Raw genomic sequence first — 1,839 nt, forward strand, 5'->3', positions numbered from 1 at the left:
ACATAGGTGAAAGAGGTCGATTGCTCTGCAAGGCTAGGAAGGAAGGAAAGAAAAAGAGAGAAAGAAAAAAAAGAAAGAAAGAAAGAAAGAAAGAAAGAAAGAAAGAAAGAAAGAAAGAAAGAAAGAAAGAAAGGAAGGAAGGAAGAAAGAAAGAAAGAAACAGTTCCTCATTTCTATTTCTCTAAAGCAGTGGTTCTCAACTGGGGATGATTTTGCTCCCCAAGGGACATTCGTCAATGTCTGAAGACAGATTGTCATAACTTGGAAGTGATGGCGCTACTGGCATCTCGTGGGTAGAGACCAGAGACAGCCCCCACAACAAGAATTATCTGGTCCTGAACGTTCTTAGAGCAAAGCTGAGAACCCCTGATCTAAAGCATCAGGGACACCAAGGCCTAGAAGAGTGATGAAGGTTGTAAGATGCTCAGGGTCACTAGTAAACACAAACTCAGAATTCAAGCTGTGGTCCGAGGGCTCCCAATCCAGCAGGAAAACAGACAGAATATTGCTTGTGAGCCTGTTGGACCAGGTCCCAAGCTGTATTAAGCATGTCAGTTAATATATATGAGTCTCAGTTTCCTCATCTACAAAATGGATCTGAAAATACTTACCTCTTATGATTATTATGAGGATTGTGTGATTTATGTGGTGAGTACTTAGCACGTGCCTGATACGTACTATGCCCTGAATAAGGGGTTGCACTTTTATTTTCAAAAATGTTGCAAGGGTCCTTCGGACGGGACGATAACTTCTGATTAGAAGAATCTGGGAGGGCTTCTTGGGGGAGGAGGGGTTGGTGCTCGGTTTTGCAAGTTGGCTATGATTTGGACAGGTAGAAATGGTGGTGGGCATGGTCTGAGCAGAGACAAGTGGGGTCAAGTAAGGGATCGGCCTGGGGAACCGCGGGTCACCAGGTTTGGCTGGAATGGATGATGTATGTGAAGTGAGAATGAAGAGAGGCAGAGCGATCAGAGTTTCTCTTTGATTCAGGGCACCATGGCCTTGAATCCTCACCCCGCCCCACCCACTCCCACCATCAGCCCCGCAAACCTGCTTACAGAGGCACACGGCCCCCCGGCCTCCAGGGCCCGCCCCGAGCTGGCAGACCAGGCCCTGGCTGGGGTCACAGACGTGGAGATGGTCGCAGGGCTCCCCGAGCCTCCGTGCACATACCCGGCAGCAGTTGCAGCCGTCCAGCACCAGGGGCACCCCCGGTGGGCATCGGGGTGGTGGCCAGGGGCAGGCACACGGTGTTGGGCACAGCTGGGCATACACCTGCAGAAACAGAGACCTCACTCAGCCGTGGTTGTTCAGGTGGGCAGCGAGACCCTCCCAGTTAGCCACCTCTCTGCGGGGCTGGGCAGTATGGGGTCCACTCCTTGGTGCCAGAGTGAACCTGCCTTGAACCCTGGTGGACCCTTGACACTCCCTAAGAGGTGGCATGGCATTATAGGGTCATCGGTACAGACTCTGGGCTAGAGTTCCAGTCCTAACTCTGGCTCTTATTAGCTGAGTAACCTTGGGCAAGTTACTTAAGCTCTCAGCCTCAATTTCCTCATCTGTAAAAAAGGGGAGCAATAGTCGTATCTAACTCAGGATCGTTTTGGGGAGTAAGTGAAATGATGCATGTCAAACAGCACAGGCCTGGCCTGCAGTAGTTGTTCTATGCATTAGTTATGATGGTCATCGTGAATTATACGGAGGGCTGTAGGAGCTTACAGAAAGGCAGAATGATGGATTAAAACCACAGGGCATGCTCCATTTTCTAGCAGGAAGACTGTAGTTATCGTAAGGGCTGAACAAACCAGTGTCATGGATGTTTTCCTCTTTGGAACAATC

General features: G+C 49.8%; 1 protein-coding gene across 1 annotated transcript in view; it reads right to left on the reverse strand.

Moving 5' to 3' along the window:
• Window positions 1–1,839, reverse strand: part of WISP2 (WNT1 inducible signaling pathway protein 2) — a 14,079-nt gene that overhangs the window by 6,475 nt on the left and 5,765 nt on the right. The window contains exon 4 of the mRNA XM_023536051.1: window positions 1,059–1,275. Coding sequence (XP_023391819.1) covers window positions 1,059–1,275 — 217 coding nt within the window. The remainder of the gene's footprint in view (window positions 1–1,058; window positions 1,276–1,839) is intronic.

This window comes from Pteropus vampyrus, unplaced genomic scaffold (genome assembly GCF_000151845.1).
Source record: "Pteropus vampyrus isolate Shadow unplaced genomic scaffold, Pvam_2.0 Scaffold147, whole genome shotgun sequence".
NCBI lineage: Eukaryota > Metazoa > Chordata > Mammalia > Chiroptera > Pteropodidae > Pteropus > Pteropus vampyrus.